This window comes from Argentina silus, assembly GCF_951799395.1.
Source record: "Argentina silus genome assembly, chromosome: 7".
NCBI classification, from domain to species: Eukaryota; Metazoa; Chordata; class Actinopteri; order Argentiniformes; family Argentinidae; genus Argentina; species Argentina silus.
The window spans coordinates 23,705,194-23,729,089 of NC_139661.1; the positions used below are offsets into that span (position 1 = coordinate 23,705,194).

At 51.4% G+C, this 23,896-nt stretch overlaps 3 protein-coding genes across 3 annotated transcripts in view; 1 reads left to right on the top strand and 2 right to left on the bottom strand.

Annotated features, from left to right (window-relative positions):
* Positions 1–2,146: 2,146 nt before the first annotated feature.
* LOC310807531 (uncharacterized protein) lies at positions 2,147–7,256 on the top strand (the record flags this gene model as incomplete). The annotated part of the gene is made up of 5 exons (XM_083674030.1): positions 2,147–2,918; positions 4,890–5,089; positions 5,629–5,753; positions 5,999–6,670; positions 6,719–7,256. The coding sequence occupies 5 exons, from the start codon at positions 2,147–2,149 to the stop codon at positions 7,254–7,256; spliced, it is 2,307 nt and encodes a 768-aa protein (XP_083530156.1).
* A 2,916-nt stretch (positions 7,257–10,172) lies between these two features.
* thoc5 (THO complex 5) lies at positions 10,173–19,507 on the bottom strand. The gene is made up of 20 exons (XM_083673168.1): positions 19,400–19,507; positions 19,086–19,199; positions 18,208–18,351; positions 17,845–17,958; positions 17,658–17,755; positions 17,313–17,459; positions 17,087–17,201; positions 16,006–16,138; positions 15,735–15,812; positions 15,448–15,491; positions 14,154–14,253; positions 12,774–12,882; positions 12,554–12,655; positions 12,154–12,250; positions 11,919–12,030; positions 11,665–11,768; positions 11,403–11,490; positions 11,186–11,301; positions 10,573–10,763; positions 10,173–10,371 (listed from the first exon to the last, which is right to left on the bottom strand). Exons 2-20 carry the CDS (start codon positions 19,176–19,178, stop codon positions 10,308–10,310), a joined length of 2,049 nt encoding a protein of 682 aa, XP_083529294.1. The 5' UTR covers positions 19,179–19,199; positions 19,400–19,507; the 3' UTR covers positions 10,173–10,307.
* Positions 19,508–20,001: 494 nt separating this feature from the next.
* LOC310807532 (uncharacterized protein) overlaps positions 20,002–23,896 on the bottom strand; it is a 14,437-nt gene continuing 10,542 nt past the window's right edge. Inside the window, 11 exon segments of the mRNA XM_083674031.1 lie at positions 20,002–20,515; positions 20,711–20,876; positions 21,309–21,451; positions 21,713–21,956; positions 22,066–22,234; positions 22,369–22,472; positions 22,549–22,683; positions 22,922–23,101; positions 23,427–23,535; positions 23,537–23,619; positions 23,863–23,891. Of these exon segments, the coding sequence (XP_083530157.1) occupies positions 20,169–20,515; positions 20,711–20,876; positions 21,309–21,451; positions 21,713–21,956; positions 22,066–22,234; positions 22,369–22,472; positions 22,549–22,683; positions 22,922–23,101; positions 23,427–23,535; positions 23,537–23,619; positions 23,863–23,891 (1,709 nt within the window). The 3' untranslated portion in view covers positions 20,002–20,168.

Below are 23,896 nucleotides of genomic sequence, written 5' to 3' on the forward strand. Positions count from 1 at the left end.
CTCTGTCTCTGTCTCTGTCTCTGTCTCTGTCTCTGTCTCTGTCTCTGTCTCTGTCTCTGCCTCTGTCTCTGTCTCTGCCTCTGTCCTGTCTCTGCCTCTGTCCTGCCTCTGCCTCTGCCCTTCCATTTGGGCTCAATTGCCTCCGGTCTGCTCGCTGTGGCCTCATCCATAATGGATGAAGTGGATGACTGGGGCTGGGGTGTATATATTGTTGGGTGTGTTATTTCTGGCCTGAACCCTCCCTCTCTCAGTCTGTCTGAGATGTGAGTGTGTCTTTGAAGGACCTAAAACCACAGGGAGACACGTTCTGACCGTGTCCTTCCAGCGGCTCCACTAACATGAGTTACAGGGTGGTAAGGTGGTAAGGTGGTAAGGTGGTAAGGTGGTAAGGTGCTCCCTCATGCCTCTGGGATGAAAGGAGAACCTTGCAGGTGTGTTGCTCAGTGAGAAAGCGCAGGTGTTCTGAGTGAGCAGTGCTACAGCCTTGTCCTTGGCTAGCAGGAGCTGAATTGGTAAACTGCTCACATTGAAACACTCGCGCCACTGAATTGAATCACTTGGGTTGTCAACACAGAGGAGCCAAGATGGAGACTGAGTTCCAGCCTGTGAGGAGGACGTGATACTGGCAGTGTGATGCTGGTTCTGAATGGTGCTGAAGTGTAATGAGTGAAGCTGTCCGTGGTTCTGATGTGTGTTCTTCGGCCACACCGCCGCCCATGCTTCACTACTGTGTGTCATTGGGTTAACAGTTCCAGGATACTGGGTTATATTCTGTATAGTTCTGAGCTGTTCCTTGTTCCTACAATCTGCATCCTCAAGCCTGAATGTGAACCCATATGCCCTCGAATAGATTGCTGTGTGTGTGTGTGTGTGTGTGTGTGTGTGTGTGTGTGTGTGTGTGTGTGCGCGCCCAGTTGGATTCACTGACCCCCCACTGCCAGACTCCACAGATCACTGCCTGCTATGTGTGTGTGTGTGTGTGTGTGTGTGTGTGTGTGTCTGTGTGTGCGTGCATGCATATGAGGGAGAGTGTGTGTGTAATCAATAGGTGCTGCTGAGATAGAATCAGCCTCCCCTCAGACATACCCCTCCAGATCAGCTGACTATGACAAGGATCTGACCGAAATAGTGTGCTTCTATAATGAATGCTCAATCGTGATTGAAGGTGTGTGTGTGTGTGTGTGTGTGTGTGTGTGTGTGTGTGTGTGTGTGAGTGTGAGAGTGTGTGTGTGTGTGTGTGTGTGTGCATGGTGTGTGCGTGCGTGCGTGGTGTGTGTGTGTGTGTGTGTGTGTGTGTGTGTGTGTGTGTGTGTGTGTGTGTGTGTGTGTGTGTGTGTGTGAGATCTGCTGAGGTTCTGACAGTGGGCCAGGTGTTGGTCCCAGGTGGCCTGGAGTGGATCTGCAGACTCACACTGCAGCAGTAACCATGCCATGCATCAGCAGAACGTATAGAATGCGCGTGCACAGACACACACACACACACACACTCACACGCACGCACGCACACGCACACACACGCACACACACACACACACACACACACACACACACACACACATACACACACACAAACTGCACTGTCATGCATTTAATACAGGGACAGAGACAGTGACAATTTCAGATGGCCAGCAGATCTGAGGTCCGTCAAACCTCTAAACTCATTACATAAACTATTCATACATGTCAAAATGATTTCATTTGCTACCGTATAACAAAGTAACAACGTAAAACTAGCCACTTTTGCGGCATCATTTCTTCTGTTGTTTTGTAGACTAATCTAGTCTCTTCATATTCAGGCTTTGTTGCATAGGTGTCTGTGTCCGGTAAGGAGGTGCAAGGCTCTCCCATTAGGCCTTCAGAGGACAGGGACTCTGGTGCTGACCGGCAGCGTGCTACCCGTGCAGACTGAACTCCAATACAGTACGGCACAGAACCACGCCATACTGTGGTGCTCTTCGCCTCTGTGCTTAGGCAGCCGGAGTTAGGCTGTGCAGGTCTGCGTGATGACGCATATATGGGAGAGGTTGTCTCTTTAAGGAAAGAGTGTGTCTCCGTGCTGAGTAGTGAGTTTCCTCCTCCCATCTTATAAAAGCCCAACTCTCTCCCTCCTGCCGCATTCAGTGTTCCTCATCCGACCTCGGCAGAGATGAGCTTCCCGTTGGACCACCACCTCTACGGCCCGCCTGCCTACCGCAAGGGTCGGCCCGCCTCCCTCTCCTCCTCCAGTGGCTTCCACTCCCAGCCCTGGACTCAGACCCAGCGCCGCCGCCTGACCTACAGCCAGCCGTCCTCCGCCGACAGCCTAGAGAGCTTTAACGGGGACATGGTGAGGAGAAACGAGAAGGAGATTCTTCAGGCTTTAAACGACCGTTTCGCTGGTTACATCGATAAGGTGCGCAACCTGGAGCTGCACAACAGGAACTTAGAAGCAGAAGCGGCAGCGCTGCGTCAGAGCCAGGCGGGACGCGCGTCGGTGGGAGAGCACTATGAGCGTGAGCTGGGCGACCTGCGGGGGCTCGTCCAACAACTGACCGGAGAGAAGTCGAGCGCGCTGCTGGAGCATGAACGTCTGGAGGAGGACATCCAGCAGGTGCGGGCGAGGCTCGAGGACGAGGCACGCAACCGGGAAGAGCTGGAGGCCGCTGCGCGCGCCATGAACAAGTACGTGGATGAGTCGGGGCTCGCTCGGCTGGAGCTCGACAAGAAGCTGCGGGCGCTGGAGGAGGACTGTGAGTTCCTGAAAAAGAATCACGAGGAGGAGGTGGCGGAGCTCCTCGCGCAGATCCAGGGCGCGCAGGTGAGCTTCGACGTGCGAGACTCGGTCAAGGCGGACGTCACGAGCGCTCTGCGGGAGATCCGCGCGCAGCTGGACGGCCACGCGACGAAGAGCGCGACGCAGGCGGAGGAATGGTTCAAAGGTAAGAGACAGAACTCTCTCCTGTATTCAGGCTGCAGAGGTTCACTTTATTAAACAGGGTTTATGTTACAAGTTACATTTCCACCGACTGTTGTCGCAGCGCGTTGATGGAAGGATCTGACAGCGGTCCCTGTCCATGGTACTGCACTGAAGTGGAGTTCGTAGGTTAGAAAGTAGGTTAGTTTGTCTTGTTTTTATCACAATGATAGGCCAACTATGAAGCTGTTCTAGCCGGGCACTGGTCGGTGTGTTGTTGTAGCCTACTTTTAGCCTGTGGAGGGCCGACTACTTTGTGTGGATATAACAAACACCTTAACACTTCACTGTATTGGCCTATTCAGCGCATGATCCAAGGCTACACCGAGATTAGACCATCTCATTTGAATAGTTTATGTCATGCTTCTTAAATCATATGATTTTAATTTGAATGAGAGTTATCTGGTGAAACAGATGAATGAATCAGATCATTATCTTGGACAGGAAAAACCGTAGGCTACTCTGAAAATCTGGAGACGTCCTTAAACTGCCCGCTGAAAGTGCACCGTCACGTTACTGTTGGGATGGTCCACAGGGAGGTTCGTTTGGTCGTGTAGGCTCGTTTTCACCTGTTCCATCCATCCTTGCCGCAGGGAACCTTGACTCAGCGATTTTGTGGTCTGTGTCGCATTTCAGTCTTCAGATCGAACTTCTGCTCTATCAAAGTCACCTGCCTCAGGTTCTGTGTGACTGCAGCCTGTCGGTCCCTGATCAGCTCCAGGACAGCGAGCTGGGGTCAGATGAGGACAGCAGCAGTTGGCCTCGCAGTAGCAGGCGGAGGAGGGATTGTATAGGTTTTAGGAAATAGTCAAATGACTATTTCAGCCCTAATCCTGATTCACATACATCTCAAAGGATGAACAGGAAGAATAGTTTGAAAGGAGAATAATAGTTTTGTGTAAGTTAATAATCAGATGTTGATTATAACCTTTATTCAAAAAGCATGTTCATAATCACATATTGCATATATAACCCACCCAAAAGGCCAAAGGCTGCTTCTCTTTTTCAGACTAATCAGGATTCCTGTGGAGATGGAACCACATCTGCTCAACAAGTGTCAGAATCAGAATCAGAATCAGAATTATTTTATTTGGTAGTATATTTGCACATACAATTGACTTGGTGAGGTTGGTGCATGGGACATAAAAAACAAATAGCAAATATTGAATTTTCTTTTTACAAAATAGCAAAAATATGAACAAAATAGCAATAACAAATTTACAAATGTACAAAATAGAACAATAAAACAATACATTTTGTAGGCTGTGCGAGGCTAAGTGTCCTAAACCACATGACTGTGCTTGGAAGGACCTGACCACGGTTTTCATCAACACTCATATCAATGCCCATGTGCCTCACCATTGGTGTTAGAAACATGTGCCTCACCATTGGTGTTAGAAACAAGTGGAGAAACCCTGATTAAACTACAGGGCCTAAGCAAGCTGAGCTGGGCTGGGCTGGGCTGGGCTGGGCTGGGCTGGGCTGGGCTGGGCTGGGCTGGGCTGGGCTGAGCTGAGCTGGGCTGGGCTGGGCTGGGCTGGGCTGGGCTGGGCTGAGCTGAGCTGGGCTGGGCTGGGCTGGGCTGGGCTGGTCAGGTTATGCACCCACCATAGTTGCTGTAACAGTGCTGGAAAGGACAGTATGAAAGGTGAAATATCTGAGCCAGCACAGAGTGCTTCAGGATGGCCTTGCAGTGTGTAACGCCCTCTGGTCTGCAGAGAGGACGGGTATCGCTGAGTCAGACCTCTGGCTGGCAGGATACCGCTGCTGCCAAGGTCACTTCCTGCTGCTGCGTGAGAGACAGTCTGCTGGCTGTCACCTTCAGCCAGGATGAAGGTTGATGATGCCAATGTGTTCAGGAACAAAATGGCTGCCAGCTTGACTGATCTCTGTCATCGTGTCAACCCTGTCTGTGTCTCTGTGACCCTCCCCGTAGTGCGTATGGATCGGTTGTCAGACGCGGCCCGGGGGAACACTGATGCGATCCGCGGAGCCCAGGAGGAGATAGGAGAGTACCGCCGTCAGCTGCAGAGTCGCACCGTGGAGCTGGAGACTCTCAGAGGGACCAAGGACTCGCTGGAGAGGCAACGCATGGATAGTGAGGACAGACACCATGGAGACCTGAACTCTCTACAGGCACGGACACACACCCTCTCATCTCTCTCCCTCCCTCCCTCCCTCCCTCCCTCCCTCCCTCCCTCCCTCCTTCTCTCCTTCCCTCCCACCCTCCCTCCAATAGAGGAAACACACAAAAAGTGTGTTCATTGTGCACTTTCTCATTCCTTGTCTTCATCAGTGTTTAGTTCTCTCTCTGTCTCTCTCTCTCTGTCTCTCTCTCTCTTTCTCTCTCTCTCTCTGTCTCTCTCTCTCTCTTTCTCTCTCTCTCTCTCTCTGTCTGTGTTCTCTTTCTCTCCCTCTCTCTCTCCCTCTCTCTCTCTCTCTCTTTCTCTCTCTCTCTCTCTCTCTCTCTCTGTCTGTGTTCTCTTTCTCTCTCTCTCTCTCTTTCTCTCTCTCTCTCTCTTATCTTGTCTTCCTCCCTCTGTACACACAGACAGCAATTGCTCGCTGAAATCTTGAAAATACAGTGTAACATCCAGAACACCTACTCAAACTAACATTGTGTGTGTGTGTGTGTGTGTGTGTGTGTGTGTGTGTGTGTGTGTGTGATCTTCCAGGAGACCATCCTCCAGTTGGACAATGAGTTGAAGAGCACTAAGTGGGAGATGGCCAGTCAGCTGAGAGATTACCAGGAGCTCCTGAATGTGAAGATGGCTCTGGACATTGAGATCGCTGCCTACAGGTGGGGCGGCGCTAGAGGCTGCAAATGCTTCAGACACTGGGTCTGACGTTGATTGGATCATATGCTACACTGTAATATCCCCTCTGGGTTTATCAAGCATGCTAAACAATTCACTCACATTACAGTAGTTGATACCAGCACATTGAATACATCTGTTTCATTGATCACACTCAAAGTCATGTGTCAAATAGAGGATAGTGTTCCATCCACTGACGGTGTACTTCCTGTGTTTGTCTCCTGAGCAGGAAGTTGCTGGAGGGAGAGGAGACTCGTGTGTCTGGGTCTGGGTACTCCTACTCCTACTCCTACCCCAAGCTGAAGGGAGAGGAGATCTCTGAGACCGTCATACTGGAGGAACAGACAGACGAGACTCAGGTCACTGAGGTGACAGAGGAGGCAGAGGGAGATGAAGAGGAGGGAGAGGGAGAGGGAGAGGGAGAGAAGGAGGCAGAGGAGGAGGGAGAAGAGGAAGAGGATGGAGAGACCAAAGCAGAGGAAGAAGAAAAAGAGGAAGGGGGTGAGGAGGAGAAAGAGGAGGGAGGGGATGAGAAGGGAGATGAGGAAGAGGCCGGTGAAGAAGCCGGTGAGGAAGAAGAGGAGGAAGAGAAGTCTAAGTCACCTGCGAAGGCTGCTTCCCCCCCCTCTAAGTCTCCTCAGTCCAAGTCTCCCCCCAAAACTCCTCAGCCCAAGTCCCCAGCCACCAAATCCCCTCCATCCAAATCACCAGCATCAAAATCCCCCCAAAGCAAATCCCCTGAATCTAAGTCCCCACCTCCCAAGTCCCCACTCCCCAAGACCCCAGAACCCAAGTCCCCCGTCCATGAGAAGGCCCCCTCTGCCAAAGACACCACTAAGGAGGAGAAGAAAGAGGAGGAGCCCAAGCCCGTAAAGGAGGAGAAGAAAGAGGAGGAGCCCAAGCCCACCAAGGAGGAGAAGAAAGAGGAGGAGCCCAAGCCTGTAAAGGAGGAGAAGAAAGAGGAGGAGCCCAAGCCCACCAAGGAGGAGAAGAAAGAGGAGCCCAAGCCTGTCAAGGAGGAGAAGAAAGTGGAGCCCCAGCCTGTAAAGGAGGAGAAGAAGCAGGAGGCCAAAGAGAAGGACAAGAGTGAGACCAACCAGGCTAAAGAGCCTGAGAGCAAGACTGAGGAGAAGACTGACAAAGATGACACCAAGAAGGAGACCAAGAAAGAGGAGACCCCCAAGAAGGATGATACCCCCAAACCTGCTGCCCCCGCCCCTGCCAAGCCTGCAGAGGACAAGCCCGCCCCCAAGGAGAGCCCTGCCCCCGCAAAGAAGGAGGAAAAACCTTCCCCTAAAACAGACGACAAGACAGAGGTAAAGCCTGCCCCTAAAGCAACCCCTGAGAAAACAGAGAGCAAGAAAGAGGAGAAGAAACCAGAGGAGAAGAAGGAAGCCCCTAAAGCTGCTGACAGTAAGACAGAGAAGGCAGAGAAGTCCTCCAGCACTGAGGCCAAGGAGAGCAAGGAGGAGAAGGCCAAGAAGTGAGTCAGAAAGGGAGTTTGTACCAGGGCTAGAGGAGAGACGGGGAACGCCAAAGAACTATCGGGGTGAGAGGGAGGGAGGGAGGGAGGGGGGAGGGGGGGTATTACTACTAAAGACCTGAGCAGCCTTCAAGGTGGCCAAAGCAGAGTAGGCAGATGGTATGTTAGCAATAGAGATTCTCTAGCGAATAACCCTGGGTGTGGCTGTCTGACACCCCTGATATGATGCTTCTAATGTATGACTGTAGTGAATGCAGAATGCTCTTAACTCTTTGTCTGAATGTGACGACTGCCCTTATTAATAACAAGTGCATTTAAACAGAACTCCTGTGGCTGGGACTGCAGGGCCGCGTGCCTGCACAAGCCTTCCAAGTTAGAGATGTCAAGAAGAATAAAAGATTGTGACAGATTAATATATTATATATGTATATTTATGAAGATATATATAAGATATATTTATGTGTATATTATATTTACAAGTATTAAACAGGCTAAAGAGAGACTTTATGGACCTGCTTGTTCTGCACCTAAGACAGACTGTGCTGAGGGTTTGAGGACAGCCTCCTCTGGTCCTCTGGTCCTCTGGTCCGCTGGTCTGCTCTGCTGCTGTAGGTCAGTGATGACTGTGCTATGATGACTGTATAAACCGCTAAGAACATGCTACACCAAACTGATGACTAATAAAGGTTCAAAACAAATGAAAGGAAGCATTCTGTGTGTTTTGTATCCAACGGCAATGCAAAGTAGTACTAGGGGGCTAACTGGGGGGCTAACTGTACGGTATTAAAGCAGTTCTGGGCCATATTGAGTGTTCTCTGTGAGTGTGAGGAACAGAGTTGAGGTGAGAGAGGAGAGAGGGGTGTGGACCTCCTCTAAAACATTTTGTGTGTGTGTGTGTCTGTGTGTGTGTGTGTGTGTGTGTGCGTGTGCGTGTGTGTGCGTGCTATGCTGCATTGCGGCTGAGGAGAGGGAGAGGGAGAGGGGAGCAGTGATTCTGCACCCTCCCAAATCTGGGATCCTACCCTGACAGCCCCCAGCCTGAGCTCATCCATAAGTCAGGAGGAGTAGTGGAGGGATCGTGCTGCTCGCCCAGATCTGTTCCCCTCTTCCTCCTGCTCCACTGCCCTGAAACGACACGACACTCAGGGGATAGAAATACTACTGCCCTTCCTCAGAGCTTCCTCAGCAGGCTGTCCTTACATGCCCTTTCCCTCATTTCACCTCGTCCTTTCTCTGTGTCTCCACACCGGTCCCACAGCCAGAGTACTACAACTGCTACTATGGATTAGAACAGCCCAAAGTGGATGATAATCATCCTTTTCATGATGACTAAGATTTTAAGAAAATAAAAGTCTGTCCCAGTGATGTCAGATTGAGACTTATAATGATTTATTCTTAGATCAGACTCACATTGATCCCTCTGAAAGTTGCGTAGAACAAACTTCACTGCTGAATTAATTCACCATCACAATATTGCAACTACAGCAGAATATAAAAGCGCAATTTCTATTTCATCAATCCCATGAGTATCTGGAGCGCAGGGTGTGGATCCCATCCCAGAAATGTTATAAAAGCAGTTGCTGACTGGGGATATCTGAACAGCCCTCCAGGGACAATAGAGATTTATTGTATTATAGATGAACGCATATGGTGTTATTGGAGCCAAATTAGACTCCAACCAATACATACTCCCACTCACCACTAGAGAGAGTACTTTCGACTTACGCTGACATTGAGAACTGTTTCTTCCTTCTGGCATCATTAGGCCTCTCCTTGAAATCTCATGGCCAAATGCGATCTCCTTACATCTGATAAATTAATGTGCATTATTGAATGGAGACACTATTTCACACTCAAAATCACACTTTCCCATTCCCTAAATGACCATTTGGCATCCCGCCCAGCCCGACACTACGGCCATGTCCCAGACGTTAATAACAGCCTCCTTTCCTTGACACTGTTCTGACAGGCCCAGGACGAGTCAGCCTACAGGGATGAGGTAAGGGATGAGGACTGGTGTCAGGATAACAACCTCTCTATGACCATCAGTAAAACTAAGGAGCTGATCGTGGACTTCAGGAGGAAGGGGGGGGGGGGGCACACCCCCATCCACATGGGCGGGGCTGCAGTGGAGAGTCAGCAGCTTCATGTTCCTCAGTGTCCACATCTCCGAGGGCTTAACAAGGCCACACCACACCCACGCCGTGATTAAGACGCTGTGATCTGTTTTTCCTCAGGCGGCTGAGGAAGTTCGGCATGGACCCCCAGATCCTTACAAACTTCTCCAGATGCACCACAGAGAGATGCACCACATCCTGACGGGTTGTATCACCTGGTACGGCAGCTGCACCGCCCTCAACCGTAAGGCTCTGCAGAAGGTGGTGAAAACGGCCCAGTACATCATAGGCCGCAAACTACCAGCCAATCAGGACCTCTACTCTGAGAGGTGAAAGAGGAAGGCTGGGAAGATCATCAGGGACCCCAGCCACACCCTGTTGTCTCTGACTCCCCCGCCCCCCCCCCCAGCCACACCCTGTTGTCTCTGACTCCCCCCCCCCCGTATACGATGATACTTACACTGCACCTGACAAATCTAACTAGTCTCCTTTCCTTCAGAACCACTGAAGGGACTGTGTGTGTGTGTGTGTGTTATTACCTGGCCTTACAGGCTCTGTGGGAATGACTCAGCTTAAACAACTGCTGAGCCACAACAGCATAATAATGATCAGCTCTGGTGCAAAAAACTATTTATAGAGAGGGGGAGGGAGGGAGGGGGGGGAGGGAGGAAAGGAGGGAAGGAGGAAAGGAAGGAGGGAGGGCAGGAAGGAGGGAGGGTGGGGAGAGGGAGGATGTCAGAGATAAAAAAGGAGAGAAGGTAAAAAACAACAGGTAAGTCAAGCTTCAACACAGCAGAGCAGAGCAACGTCAATCACAAGCTTTTATTGTCCAATCAACACAGACAGAACGGTGCGTATTAAAAAAGGAAGAGGGGTCAGAGTGTAGAAACAGGGGTGGTTAGGGTCACGTGGGGTCGTGGTTGTGGTCAGGGCCAGGGTCAGCGGTGACTGAAGAAGCCTTGGGGGTGGTTATACTTGAATGGCTTCAGGCGGTTTGGACCCCTGAAACACAAACACACACAGAAGCTGTCAGAGACACAGACTGAGGGAGGCGTGACGCAAGTGTGTGTGGTTGGGTTGTGTAGCGTGTGTGTAGCGTGAGTGTGTGTGTGTGTGTAGCGTGAGTGTGTGTAGCGCGAGTGTGTGTGTGTGAGTAGCGTGAGTGTGTGTGTGTGAGTGTACCGTGTGTGTGTGTGTGTGTACCTGACGGTGCGCAGACACATCTTCTCCCTGGGGAACTCTCGTGGTCCTTCAACGCTGTCATCTTGTCCGTCAGTCTCCAGGAAGACGTCCAGACAGACACAAAGACGGGCAACCTGATTGGTCAGCAGCTGGTGGCCTGGGCGGGGCCCCTGGAGCTCCGCCTTAAACACGTTCACCTCACTCTCCATGGCCTGGTGGGGAGGGAGGTCACAGGTCAATCACAGGGGCAGTTAGGGAGCTAAAAAAAAAGCCTGATTCACCAGAAAAATGCTTCTAGCATTGTGACTGCCTATGGCCCCTGGTCCGAGCATTGATTACTTTATCTTATGATGACTGATGGATAGATGATTCACTTACTTAAACAAATGTATTTGTTGTAAGTCTCTTTGGATAAAGACGTCTGCTAAATGCCATAAATGTAAATGTAGATTGTGAATCAGATGGACCTTTAGTCTGTCTGTAGTAATGATTATGTACAGTTCTAAAACAGCAACTGGAGGGTCAGACACATGTAGACCAGTCAGCAGTATGGATCTAATAGGGATCTCATACCCAGATCGTGTGTGTGTGTGTGTGCGTGTGTGTGTGTGTGTGTGTGTGTGTGTGTTCTTACTCTGAGGTTGTCGTCTGTGAGTCCGCTGCGCTCGCCCTTCCAGCTGAGGGAGAGAGAGAACAGAGGAGAGACGTCTGGGTAACGGGGGTTCAACACCACGGCTGCCTGGAGACGAGCTGGGGGGGGGGGAGAGAGGGGGGGGGAGGTTAGAAACATCATGGGGAGGATTTTAAGAGGATGGTGATGATGGTGCAGGTAAAGAGTTGGGTTTCTGTACCTGTGCCTCTCTCCACCACGGCCATGAAGAACAGATCTGTCTCCCGGGCCAGTCCTGCATCAGAGACATGCCGTGTGAAGGCCAGCTCCTGGGGGGGAGAGAGAGAGATAAGAGAGAGAGAGAGAGAGAGAGAAAAATATCTCTAAAATACATCATTAAACCTTCTCTTTTATAGCAGGTAATACAATGGTCAAACATGGTTATACCAAGTGTTATCTTTGGTTGTGTACTGCATTGTCCTGTTGTGTGTGTGTGTGTTTACCGTGTACTCCTGGTGTGTGACGGTGGTCCAGCGGGCCAGGCGGGAGAGGACCTTAGCAGGGAACAGGTTCTGACACTCACTGGAGACAGGAACAATACTGTGCTCTGGAGGAGGAGGAGAAGAAGGAGGAGGAGGAGGAGGAGGACTTCAGTGATCCAGTGGTCTGGAGGATGGTAGTACAGTGGTCTGTAGGATGGTACAGTGGTCTGTTTGTGCAGGGACAGGTGTGTGTGTGTGTGTGTGTGTGTGCGTACCCAGGGAGGAGAACTGTTTGTGCAGGGACAGTCGTGACTGGACTCGTCCTCTCAGCAGCTTCATGGTTCTCTCCATGTGACTGGCACTCAAAGAACTGCCCGCACGCACACCCTGAAACACACACACACACACACACACACACACACACAGAGCAGGGTTAACACATGATAGTAAACAAGTAAAAGATCAAATGTTTACCAGGTAGGAAACATTTCCCCCCCCACACACACACACCTCTGGGGCATCACTGGGAAACTGCAGTCCTCCCAGACTCTGGACCCACAGGTAGGGGTGGCCCAGCTCTGTCACATAGTCTCCAAACCAGACGATCCTGCAAGAAAACAACAAGCCTTCGATTCATGTCTGTTCCTGTCATTGTCTTCATTTCCTGCAATGATGGTTCTTGTAACGCTTAGCCACCTCAAACTGGTAGCGGTTAGCATCCTTACCCCACTTTATCAAACTGGTAGCGGTTAGCATCCTTACCCCACTTTATCAAACTGGTAGCGGTTAGCATCCTTACCCCACTTTATCAAACTGGTAGCGGTTAGCATCCTTACCCCACTTTATCAAACTGGTAGCGGTTAGCATCCTTACCCCACTTTATCAAACTGGTAGCGGTTAGCATCCTTACCCCACTTTATCAAACTGGTAGCGGTTAGCTGGGTTGGGCGTCTCGCGTCCCTGGTCGTTGGCGTAGAGGCAGTTGAGTAACGTCTCGGAGTTTAACAGCTCCCTGTGAGAAGACAACAGTTAACAAACCCATTCAGACAAACACACTTTGGCACCAACAACCAATCACACACACACACACACACACACACACACACACACACACACACACACACACACACCCTGCACTGATGGCGGTCGTCAGGTCGGTGGCGGTGGAGACTTTGGCTTTCACAGTCAAGATGTTGAGGTTCATCAGGTAGTAGAAGTGCAGGTGGAGAACACTGCCATCTGTAAACCACACCACAGTTACAGTTACATGTTACAGAGAGAGAGAGAGAGAGAGAGAGAGAGAGAGAGAGAGACAGAGAGAGAGACAGAGAGGAGAGAGAGAGAGAGAGAGAAAGAGAGGGAGAGAGAGAGGGAGAGAGGAGAGAGAGATCTTGTTGTAGCCCACTGACATGAATGACTGTCCAGTTTACTGGGCTGCTGTCATCTAGAGGTCATAGAAGGTAACCTTCCTGTCTCTGCAGTCAGAGAGGACTCAATGACACACACACACACACACACACACACACACACACACACACACACACACACACACACACACAATTAGCTCTTATCTTCTACTGCAGTAAACCATAAGCCACTACATGGAGCTGCAGAAGAGGACAAAAGAGATATAGAGGGAGGGTAGCAGAGAGAGAGAGAGAGAGAGAGAGAGAGAGAGAGAGAGAGAGGGGTGAGAAAAGAGAGAAAGAGAGGTGCTGATGAAAATCTGCTTAGTGTAGGACACAACTGCTGCAGCCTAACAAGGCTGCCAGCTCCAGCTCTCTCTTTCACACACACACACACACACACACACACACACACACACACAGATAGAGTTACGCCTGCAATGCAGAATCCCCCCCCCCACCCCCGCCCCAACCTATCAGCAGCAGTTCCACTAATGGCCATCCGGGGGCAGACTAGGGTCTCATGACATCATCATAGGAGCCTTTCTCCAGGCCTCTCTACCTCACAGCAGGGAGCCAGGCTGAGCAGCTCTACCCCACAGCAGGGAGCCAGGCTGAGCAGCTCTACCTCACAGCAGGGAGCCAGGCTGAGCAGCTCTACCCCACAGCAGGGAGCCAGGCTGAGCAGCTCTACCTCACAGCAGGGAGCAGAGTTTCTACAGCTCTACCTCACAGCAGGGAGCCAGGCTGAGCAGCTCTACCTCACAGCAGGGACCAGGCTGAGCAGCTCTACCTCACAGCAGGGAGCCAGGCTGAGCAGTGCTGGAGAGGAGAGGAGAGGAGAGGAGGAGAGAGGAGAGAGGAGAGCTGCAGGACATCTAAACTAGAGCCATGACTGTGAAGACAAACAGACAGAACAGCTGAGATGCAGTCCACCATTAAACCCATTATCCTGCTGTCTCCTGTCTGTCTCATCATATAAGAGCTCCATACAGATGGACAAAGGGGTTGTGTGTGTGTGTGTGTGTACCTTTACAGTTGAGGTCCAGGCAGAGGGACAGAGGGGGTTTGTGTGTGTGTGTGTGTGTGTGTGTGTGTGTGTACCTTTACACTTGAGGTCCAGGCAGAGGGACAGAGGGTGTCTCTTCAGCATCTCCCGGCGCTTGTCATCCAGCTGCCCCCCTGTGGTCGGCCTCCTCCTCTTCTGGAGAGAGAGAGAGAGAGAGAGAGAGAGAGGGGGGGGGGGGGAGAGAGAGACAGGGAGAGAGAGGGAGAGAGGGAGAGGGAGAGAGAGAGAGAGAGAGAGAATATATGATGTGTAATGATGATGTTTCTGATATTGAAGAATAATATCCAGTGATGCGTGGACAAAGCTGGATACTCAAGTTGAAAGTTAAATAAAGACAATTTATTAGTCAGATCGATCTGTGACACCACATAACTGTCCAGGAGAACGGTCGGCAGGGAAGTGACAACAACAAAGAGTTTGCAGTCGATTTTACAGTAGGTAATAAACAGGAAACCAGGACATAAGGCTCATCTCAGTTGGGCTCGGCGCCAGGGAGTCTGACATCAACAGAGATCTTGGGGTCTGGTACCCCTGGTTGTAAACCACATTCCAAGGGTCACTCAGGAAAACACATTCTAACACTAGGGGACGTTAAAAGCAGCAAAACAAAGACAATGTCATCAGGTCATTCTCTCTCAAGCACAAACTCAACATTTGTCATTTCTGGTGTTCACTACTGTTCAACTGGCCAACAGACACACACCACAGACCTTCAGATCCGTCACATTCAGGGAAGATGGACAGGTTGAAGAGGAAGGAGGGCGGGGAGGAAGGAGAGTCAGCTGACTTTGACTGGCTGAGGTCAGCTGAGGTGACCAGGTCTGTTGTTGACTAAAGCAGTAGAGGTACAGGGGCTCTCCTTCAGCAAAATATGAATCTTTTAAATAAATATTTAATGATGAAGCCACCATCTGTTTGTGTGTGTGTGTGTGTGTGTGTGTGTGTGTGTGTGAGAGCTACAATCCCAATATATATTCCCAGAACAATCGGCTGGCACCAGTAGGGATGCAGGAAGCGATCAGTAGTTGTCCTTTTCTGGGTCTGCCACAGCAGAGTGTGTTTGGCAGCGGGGGTCAGAGTGTGTTTGGCAGCGGAGGTCGGAGGAGGGACAGAGTGTGTTTGGCAGCGGAGGTCGGAGGGACAGTGTGTGTTTCTATGGGTGTGGGATATGGGGAAGGAGAGGAGAGACGAACCCATTGAGGTAGAGTGTGTGTGTGTGTGTGTGTGTGTGTGTGTGTGTCTGTGTGTGTGTGTGTGTGTGTGTGTACGTGCGCAGTGTTAGATCAGCCTCTAGTGGCAGCGTAAGGAAAGTGCAGGTCCCAGACTCACCGTTTTCTCCTGCTCCTCTTCTGCATCAGAGTCACTCTCATCGTCTGAGGAGAACAGAAATGCAGACATGCTGATTCCATTTGTGATGCTGAGAGTCTGAGAAACGGTCGCAAAGCAACACTGGTGCCAACAGATCCAAAAATCATTTGAAACGCAACATTTTCATTTGTTTGCTACAAGTGAAATGATTATATTCCAACCGTCACATGAATGAGGCATATTTCATCGCTGCAAGATGTAAGACTTGAATGAGCGATTGTGATTGTTTGGTGTAAAGCAGTTCTTACCCTGGGAGTCCTCTGGGGGTTTAGACAGGGCCTTGGCCTCGTCCACATCACCACTGATGGACACACTCAGGCTCTTATCTGAAACACACACACACACACACACACACACACACACACACACACACAACCATCAACCTTAACATCTACTGCATCTATCGACGGAACAGATTGGACATAGGGGCATCCCAATGCACACACAATCAAAACACACACGCACACACACACACACACACACACACACACACACACACACACACACACACACACTCACCGCAGGCCTGTCCATAGGCGCTGGCCTGTACCAGTAGGACGTAGAGGGAGGGGGGGAGGTGGCGGGCGATCTCGGTCTGTCTCTGAGTCTGTTCAAACGGCATGGACAGATACTCCTGCACTGGGAGAGATGCCTGGGGGGGGCAGATAGAGAGGGGGGGGGGGGGTTGTAGTCCTAATGTAGATCTCAACGGCTCCTACAAAAGACAAACATTCTGACATGCCAAATAAGCAGAACAGAACAGCGGCCTGTCGGTGATTCCTAAACAACGACTATGTTCAGGAAGAGAGAGAGTCCTGACTACAGGCAGTGTTGAGTCCTGACTACAGGCAGTGTTGAGTCCTGACTACAGTCAGTGTTGAGTCCTGACTACAGTCAGTGTTGAGTCCTGACTACAGGCAGTGTTGAGTCCTGACTACAGTCAGTGTTGAGTCCTGACTACAGTCAGTGTTGAGTCCTGACTACAGGCAGTGTTGAGTCCTGACTACAGGCAGTGTTGAGTCCTGACTACAGGCAGTGTTGAGTCCTGACTACAGTCAGTGTTGAGTCCTGACTACAGTCAGTGTTGAGTCCTGACTACAGGCAGTGTTGAGTCCTGACTACAGGCAGTGTTGAGTCCTGACTACAGTCAGTGTTGAGTCCTGACTACAGTCAGTGTTGAGTCCTGACTACAGGCAGTGTTGAGTCCTGACTACAGGCAGTGTTGAGTCCTGACTACAGGCAGTGTTGAGTCCTGACTACAGTCAGTGTTGAGTCCTGACTACAGTCAGTGTTGAGTCCTGACTACAGGCAGTGTTGAGTCCTGACTACAGGCAGTGTTGAGTCCTGACTACAGGCAGTGTTGAGTCCTGACTACAGGCAGTGTTGAGTCCTGACTACAGTCAGTGTTGAGTCCTGACTACAGGCAGTGTTGAGTCCTGACTACAGGCAGTGTTGAGTCCTGACTACAGGCAGTGTTGAGTCCTGACTACAGTCAGTGTTGAGTCCTGACTACAGGCAGTGTTGAGTCCTGACTACAGGCAGTGTTGAGTCCTGACTACAGGCTGTGTGTGTGTGTGTGTGTGTGTGTGTGTGGGTTTACCTGCATAATGGCATTGAGTCCTGGCTGTAGGCTTCCCAGGTGCTCCTTCTTCACCTCAATGCTCTTCTGGATCTTCTCCTTACTGGCCTGGGAGTCCTTGTACTGTTCAGCCAGCCTGCAAACACACACAGTAAAGGGGAGTGTTTTCTGTGTGTTTGAGTATGTGCATGGATTTGAGTATTGTGCGTGTGTGTGCGTGCGTATGTGTGTGTGTGTGTGTGAGTACCTCTTCCTCTGCTCCAGCTCCCAGTCCAGGCGTGCCAGGGTGAGCTGGTGGGGGTCATCCTTGGTAAGAGGGGGACGGGAGATGTCTGAGGGGGCCTCCTGGTAGAACTCCTGTTCACTCACCAAGTCTATCTCCTCATGCTTCGACCTGGGGGAGAGGGGAGGGGGGACGAGGGACGAGGGGAGAGGGGAGGGGGGACGAGGGGAGAGGGGACGAGGGGAGAGGGGAGAGGGACGAGGGGAGAGGGACGAGGGACAGATGAGGAAAGGAATTCTGTTGATCGTTTCAGATCCGTGTTCAATAGGATGAGGAGACGATGACGGGAAGCTGCAGCAGGAGACTCACTTGAACTCCAGACACTTGCTGATCTCCTTCTGCAGATGCATGACCTCATACAGCAGGTTCTGCAGCTGCAGGTGCAGCACGTCCACTTTCTGCTTCGCCTGGAGACAGGGAGCCAAAACGTAGGCATGGTTAGGGTCACCTCAATAGTTCTACACAATTCTAGTGTGCGTGTGTGTGTGTGTGTTACCTCATATGTCTGGTCTCGTCCTCTCTTCAGCCTCATGTGAGCCAGGCGGTTGTATTTCTTCAGACTCATGAAGTGGATGCAGCTCTGCATGCGTTTCTCCTCCACCTCGGCACACTAGTGACAGACACAGCTAGTTAGACAGCTAGTTACACCTGGATAAACACACACAGCTAGTTAGACAGCTAGTTAGACAGCTAGTTACACCTGGATAAACACACACAGCTAGTTAGACAGCTAGTTAGACAGCTAGTTAGACAGCTAGTTACACCTGGATAAACACACACAGCTAGTTAGACAGCTAGTTACACCTGGATAAACACACACAGCTAGTTAGACTGTAAGGACAGAGCAGGTGTGTCTCACCCCATCCTTGGCTCCGCTGGCTTTCAGCTCCTGGATCTCACTCATGAGTTTAGCCAAACTCTCACAGGTGTGTTTGTACTGCTGGTAGTCCTGCTCTGGGTCACGACCATCCAGCTCCACCTCCTCACTGTACACACGCACATCCTGCATCCAGACAGAGATAAGACACAATGACATCCAAAGCGCAAGTCCCTCTGTGATCATCATTATCATAACCTATCATAACCCAGCAACATTTAATCTGCCTCGCCCTCCTCCACCTCCCCTCTCCGCCAGGCCAGGCCCTCCTCCACCTCCCCTCTCCGCCAGGCCAGGCCCTCCTCCACCTCCCTTCTCCGCCAGGCCAGGCCCTCCTCCACCTCCCCTCTCCGCCAGGCCAGGCCCTCCTCCACCTCCCCTCTCCGCCAGGCCAGGCCCTCCTCCACCTCCCCTCTCCGCCAGGCCAGGCCCTCCTCCACCTCCCCTCTCCGCCAGGCCAGGCTCTCCTTCTACATCTCCTCCCTGCAGTGTTTGCCTGCTTCTCTCTCTCTCTCTCTCTGTGTTGCGGTAGTAGTGGAGGTTTAAAGCAGGGCTGTAGTACCTGATCTCCCTCCCTCCCTCTCTCTCTGTGTGTGTTGTGGTAGTAGTGAAGGTTTAAGCAGGGCTGTAGTAGTGAAGGTTTAAGCAGGGCTGTAGTAGTGAAGGTTTAAGCAGGGCTGTAGTAGTGAAGGTTTAAGCAGGGCTGTAGTAGTGAAGGTTTAATCAGGGCTGTAGTACCTGATCTCTCTCTCTCTCTATGTGTTGTGGTAGTAGTGAAGGTTTAATCAGGGCTGTAGTACCTGATCTCTCTCTCTCTATGTGTTGTGGTAGTAGTGGAGGTTTAATCAGGGCTGTAGTACCTGATCTCCCTCTCCGCGGCCGCGCTTCCCCTCCGGCGTCCCCGTCTCACTGCGGATCACCTTCGCCTTGCGTTTCTTCAGAGCGTCGGACATGACCGGACAACGTTAACAACACTACGGCACAATAAATCAGAATTAATACAGTTCATTACACACACACACACACACACACACACACACACACACACACACACACACACACACAGGGAACGACGGTAGCTAGGCTAGCTAGCCAGCTGCTACAGGTTTAGCAAATTCTGCAATAAAAATGATGCTGACGATACAAAGAGGTAGATGTCTAGAATGATACTCACCAGTATGATATATAAAAAAAACGTAAACGAACCAGAAACTTTAAAATATGAAGTTTATTAAATGATAAATCTCTCAGACGGTTCAGGAGCCACTCTGTTCACCAGATGCAGTGCATTGTGGGACGGCAGCGGCGGTCTTCTTCGGTGGTGGCCTCCGGCCGACGCGACAGCGCCACCTGCAGCACTCAGGCGGGTTTACCTGACAGACCTTTGGCATGGCACTTTCTTTCAATCATTCCCTCTCTCTCTACGAGACACAGGGCATCTCAACTCTCAAGTATTTACATTTTTGACTGCAAACCTTTCAATAAATATAGACAACAGAGTCTCAAGTAGAAAGTCAAACATTTTATTTATTCATGGTTCTGGTGACATTCTCATACGCTTATAACAAACAAATGGCAATGACATAGTAAGTGCCCTGCTTTTCTACACACCCTCCACAATGACCTCACTCTCTCTCTCCCTCCCCTGCATATACCCCCGACACACACACACACACACACTCTCTCTCTCTCTCTCCCTCCCCTGCATATACCCCCGACACACACACACACACACACACACTCTCTCTCCCTCCCCTGCATATACCCCCGACACACACACACACACACACTCTCTCTCCCTCCCCTGCATATACCCCCGACACACACACACACACACACACTCTCTCTCTTTCTCTCTCCCCCGCATATACCGCAGACACACACACACACACACACACACACACACACACACACTCTCTCTCTCTCTCTCTCTCTGTCCCTCCTCACTTGGCCATGTCTATGAGACTCTGTAGTGAGGTAGGGACCCAGGTCTTCTCTCCCTGTACAAACACCACTCCTCTGTCGATGTAGATGACGATGCGCCCAAACGTGTACAGCTGTTTGCCCTCGTGACGTTTGGCCACCAGGGGCATGAAGACGATGTTGTTCTCCTCTGCCTTGGTCTGGATCAGGTCTTTGAAGTTGGTGGGCAGACTGGCGCCGATGCCCCTCTGTGCCACGCTCTCCGCGTCCCTGCGTTCCTGCAACGCCTCGTACTGGAAATCCTTCCGCCTCTCTGTGTGTGTGAGGTAGGCAATGTTCTCCCTGGCACCGGGCTGCATGTACCCACCTGAGGAAGGAGACAGGGGGGATTAAAGACACAGGGGGGGGGGGGGGGGGAGAGAGGTGTGGTTTGTGTTTTAGTAGGTGACCTTTTTCTTGTCAAGGGTCAGATTAAGGGACGGCTGACACCGGGAAAGAATGACCAGAGTGTTATTCATGTGATGGTGATGTGCGTGTGTGTGTGTGTTAGAAAGGTACTGACTGATGCCTGAGGACACGGCTCGGTTCATGATGTCCAGAGCCTCGTTGAACTTGTCCTTGACGAACGGCTGAGCCAACATGGCGTCACTGAACATGGTCTTCCAACCAAGATACCACTTGGTGATCTCCTCATAGTTAGGGCTGTTACTGAGCCACGAACACAGCACCTACACACACACACACACACACACACACACACACACACACACACACACACACACACACACACACACACACACACACACACACACACACACACACACACACACACAGAGAATGGGTTGAGAGATTGAGAGTAAGCAGAGAAAGGTGTTTATCCTCCTCCAGTCTCACTGTGTTGATCATAAGGCCAACTATCCAGTCTCATCTATATCTGAGACACATCCTGGTGTTCCACTCAGGTTTCCACACTCACACACACACACACACACACACACACACACACACACACTCACACTCACACTCACACTCACACTCACACTCACACTCACACTCACACACTCACACACTCACACACTCACACACTCACACACTCTCACACTCACACACTCACACACTCACACACACACACACACACTCACACTCACACACACACTCACCTGGAGCCACTTGGGGAAGAAGTGTTTGTCCAGCAGAGAGACCAGGCTGGAGGGAGACAGCATGCCCTCCCAGTCCATCACCCAGTTGAAGGGCTCCATCTGCTGCTGGTGAGGGTTTATTACCAACTCCCCCAGACACAGAGCTAGGGAGGGAGGGGGGGAGGAGAGAGGGAGGGAGGGAGAAAGAGAGAGATAAAGGGAGACAGAGAAGGGAGGTAGGGGAGAACACAGTTAGCACTGCTATGGTAAAAGCACAATGACAAAGAACATGTTGAGCAGGGCAGAGGCATGGGAAATGTGTAGAGAGAGTGAGAGAGTGAGAGAGTGAGTAAGTGTGAGTGTGTGAGTGAGTGTGTAAGTGCGTAAGTGTGTGAGTGTGAGTGTGAGTGTGTGAGTGTGTGTACCTAGTTTAGGGATGATGTTTTTGACCATGAAGGCCTCCCAGGCGCCGGGGGTGAACACGTCCTTCCAGGGCTGCAGGATGAGGCGCGCCGACCCGTCACTGGGGTGCCAGCGCTGCAGGGCATTGGCCAGTTTACTACGGATGGGTGGGTACAGAGGCTCCAGCCTCGATTGGAGCAGAGGCAGCCAGGGGTGGAGCCAGGAGTGAATGGGCACCGTGTCCGTGAGGGGGTTCCAGGAATCAACCTATCAGAAAGGGGGTGGGATACCCGGGCTTAGCGGAGGGTGTTCAGGTGGTGAAATGGTTTCTCTTGGTCTGGGCAGGAACGTGTGTGTGTGTGTGTGTGTGTGTCACCTCTCTCTGTAGTCGGGGGAAGATGAGTTGTTCCAGCAGGTGGTCTAGTATCCAGAGGGGGAGGAGGGGGGCCCACACCTCCACACAGTCCACCATGGCGCCGACCATCCGGGGCTGCCACCCTGACACACACACCCTCAACACTGGGACCCACACCTCCCACAGCAGCCTGCACACACACACATACCGGTACACACATTATACACACACACACACACAGGTACACACATTATACACACACAGTCCAGTGTGTGAGAGTAGAGGGATATATGTCTGTGTGTGTGTGTGTGTGTGTGTATGTACCTGTGGTAGGGGTCCATGTGTGCGTCGGGGGTACTGGAGTGGAGCTGTCCAGACTCCAGGATGGCTCTCCACTGCCCAACCTCCTCTAAACCATAAGAGCTGTCCTACAGAGCAAGAAAAGCAGATGGTATCAAGTGTCATTTCTGTTACCGCAGTCAGGTTTCATGTGTGTGTGTGTACCTTTAAAGGGTTCCAGGTGTGTAGCTTCTCTTTGATGAGTGGATGTACCACAGCCACTGCCAGGTCTCCCAGACCCATGGTCTTATACTCCTCATAGTACTCTGTCTGCAGGGTCTCAAAGATACCAGCACACTCCTACACAGAGAGAGAGAGAGAGAGAGGAGAGAGAGAGAGAGAGGGAGAGAGAGAGAGAGAGAGAGAGAGGGGGGGGGGGAAGAGAGAGAGAGAGGGGGGGGGGAGAGAGAGAGAGAGGGAGAGAGGGGAGAGAGAGAGAGAGACAGAGAGACAGAGAGAGAGAGAGAAAGAACATCAGACAAGAAGGCTCAGACAGCAAGGAGTGTGTGCATGCACGTGTGTGTGTGTGTGTGTGTACCTGCAGACTGGGTCCCTCCCCAGGGGCTGTCTCTCCACTCTGAAAGCGCTCCACCAGTCCCAGTACGGCCTCCAGCCTCTGTATGGAGTCCCGCTCCACCCCCAGCCTCGACTGAAGGCCAGACGACTCATGGCTCAGAGAGACAACAACATCTCTCTCATGCTGCAGACGTCTGGCAGACTAGAGAGAGAGAGAGAGAGAGAGAGAGAGAGAGAGAGAGAGATAGAGAGAGAGAGAGAGAGAGACAGAGAGAGAGACAGAGAGAGAGAGAGAGAGAGTGAGAGAGAGAGAGAGAGAGAGAGAGAGACAGAGAGAGAGAGATGGAGAATCAATACACTTAAGGTTTACATGATGAGAACATCATTTGTCTTGTGAATAGACGTCTGCAGAGGGGGGGTTGTCTGGTGGGTGATTAGAAAGGGGACTGATGTTATTTATTGTGTTAAGAGAGAAGACAGGGGGTCAGGGGGATCAGAGGGTCAGGGGGTCCAGAGTTGAAGGCTACCTGTAGAATGTCCTGCTCGGTCAGGTCTATCAGCAGTTGGAGGTTGTGTTCCAGTTCGGGGAGAGCGAAGCCAGAGGTCTTCTGCTCGCGTGCAGACACGGTCAGCGGGCGCCTCCTCTGGCACGCTGTGTTTGTTATTCATCTGACTGTAACTGTAGTACACCTTCTGTTCTCGACCCGTCATATCAATCACCTAGAGGGAGGGGAGGCAGGAGGGAGAGGGAGGGAGGAGGAGGGAGAGGGAGGGAGGCAGGGAGGGAGAGGGGAGGCAGGCAGGAGGGAGAGGGAGGGAGGCAGGAGGGAGAGAAACAGCAATTAATGTGGTTAAATCTGGTGTGTTTGTGTATGAGTATAAGTGTGTGTATGTGTGTGTGTATGTGTGTATGTGTGTGTGTGTGTGTGTGTGTGTGTGTGTGTGTGTGTGTATTCCCCTCACCTTAACCTGGGCCAGTTCTCCTGCAGGTGTGGTT

What these genes read in the sequence shown, in the direction of transcription:
- thoc5 (XM_083673168.1), bottom strand. Translation starts at nt 19,178, where the DNA reads ATGTCCGACGCTCTGAAGAAACGCAAGGCGAAGGTGATCCGCAGTGAG. An exon ending in GACGAGACCAGACATATGAG is followed by an intron (nt 17,756 to 17,844) that starts GTAACACACACA and finishes CCCTGTCTCCAG; the next exon opens with GCGAAGCAGAAAGTGGACGT. An exon ending in TCACAGACGACAACCTCAGA is followed by an intron (nt 10,764 to 11,185) that starts GTAAGAACACAC and finishes CCTCCCCACCAG; the next exon opens with GCCATGGAGAGTGAGGTGAA.